We start from the raw sequence: 1,740 nt of genomic DNA, 5'->3' as shown, positions 1-1,740 counted from the left end.
TAGACTTTTATAATGCTATGGATTAATACTGTCCTTAGAAACAGTTTCTTCTGTAGACTGCATAACTCCAATCCATGTGGATAAATTAAAAAATATAATTGATATGTATGTAACTTCATGAACAGCACCCTTTTATTTATGGTAAACTCAGAGACTCCCACTTCATTATGCACAGAGTTGTAAGCCAATGGATGCAGGAAAGATACATATTACCAAAATTTATGAATGCAAAACTATAAGAAAAACTAAACCCATTATTAAAAGAAAAATGCAGAAATTATATTTCTCCATTAATGAAACAAATAAAAAGTAAGAAACAGATTACCATTCATTCCCAAAGAATTTTAAACAGAAATCTGAAGATGCTAAACTTAAACATATGTATATTATTGAATGGAAATTAACATGGTTCAAAGATTCAATACTAGTTTTTGTTTTTCTTTTCTCAGATCCTGTGTTTTCTGAACACTCTGAATTGGAAAATCACACTATAAGGACAGAGTTTATCTTGTTGGGGCTGTCTAATGATCCACACATAGAGTTATTTTTTCTTTTCTTGTTCTTCCTCATTTTTTTACTCACTATCTTTGGAAATATTATAATTATACTAGTGATCAAGTCTGAATTTTGCCTTCAGACCCCCATGTTCTTCTTTCTCAGCCATTTAGCTTTTGTTGACATCTGCTATTCCTCAGTCACTGTTCCCAAGATGCTAGCAAATTTTATTACAAAACAGAAAACCATTTCTTGGGAAGGATGCATTGCACAGATTGCCTTCTTTTTCCAAATTGCTTGCACTGAAGTCTTCATCCTCTCAGCAATGGGTTATGACAGATATGTAGCTATATGTGACCCCTTGCATTATAGCAGATACTTGACAAAAGAAATATGTAATAAAATGCTTAGTGGAGCTTGGCTGATGGGTTTCTTTTATTCTATAGTGAATGTAGTACCTTTGCAAAATCTTCATTTTTGTGGCAACAATATAATCAGACACTATACTTGTGAACTTCCTTCCCTCTTGGCTTTATCTTGTGCCAACACCTTCATGAATTATATTGTTCTTCTATTATCTGTAATGGTTTTTGGTGTTAGTCCATTTCTTATAACCCTGGTCTCTTATATTTACATTGTTTTAACTATTCTGAAAATTAAATCAGCAGAAGGCAGGAAGAAAGCTTTTTCCACTTGCAGCTCCCATCTCATTGTTGTGGGCTTATTTTATATTACAGCTTTTGTTCGCTATATGAAGCCAAGTTCAGAATCACTTGTAGAACTGGACAAAGTGATCTCTATTCAGTATAGAATTTTAACTCCAATGTTAAACCCAGTGATATATAGTCTGAAAAACAAAGAGATCAGATCTGGTACAGAGAAATTATTTAGAAAGTGTAGGTCCATTCCTTAATTATGAAATGATACTCCAAAATCTTGATTTAATATCTCTACAACTTCAACAGTGAGAGAGAAAGAAAGTTAATAACATAGCAAGAATGAGTGTTGTTACTTACTCAAAATCCCTAATATTTTGGTTATTGTGTGATACCAGGATATGGATAGTTCTCATTGAGCCCTGCTGTAACAGTGTGGGAGAATTCAAGTGATGGAAAGTAAACTTGCTCTAATATTCACCGGAGTATTTTTTTTTTTTAAGAATCAGGGTGAAAGTATCCACTAATATGTATTTCTTAATTTGCTTCTTCTTACAGTATGTCCCCCCACTTGCTTTAACTTACCTTG

General features: G+C 32.9%; 1 protein-coding gene across 1 annotated transcript; it reads left to right on the top strand.

The window, feature by feature from the left end:
- The first annotated feature begins 820 nt into the window (after positions 1-820).
- Positions 821-1,408, top strand: LOC106537697 (olfactory receptor 5V1-like). Its single transcript, XM_014051889.2, has one exon. The coding sequence runs from the start codon at positions 821-823 to the stop codon at positions 1,406-1,408; it is 588 nt and encodes a 195-aa protein (XP_013907364.2).
- The last annotated feature ends 332 nt before the right edge of the window (positions 1,409-1,740 follow it).

This window comes from Thamnophis sirtalis, unplaced genomic scaffold (assembly GCF_051295495.1).
Source record: "Thamnophis sirtalis isolate CommonGarterSnake01/CBP01778 unplaced genomic scaffold, rThaSir2_p1.2 scaffold_4, whole genome shotgun sequence".
Classification (NCBI taxonomy): domain Eukaryota; kingdom Metazoa; phylum Chordata; class Lepidosauria; order Squamata; family Natricidae; genus Thamnophis; species Thamnophis sirtalis.
Note: the sequence above shows the minus strand (reverse complement) of the source record. Positions and strands in the feature narration are given on the sequence as shown.

What these genes read in the sequence shown, in the direction of transcription:
- LOC106537697 (XM_014051889.2), top strand. Translation starts at nt 821, where the DNA reads ATGGGTTATGACAGATATGTAGCTATATGTGACCCCTTGCATTATAGC.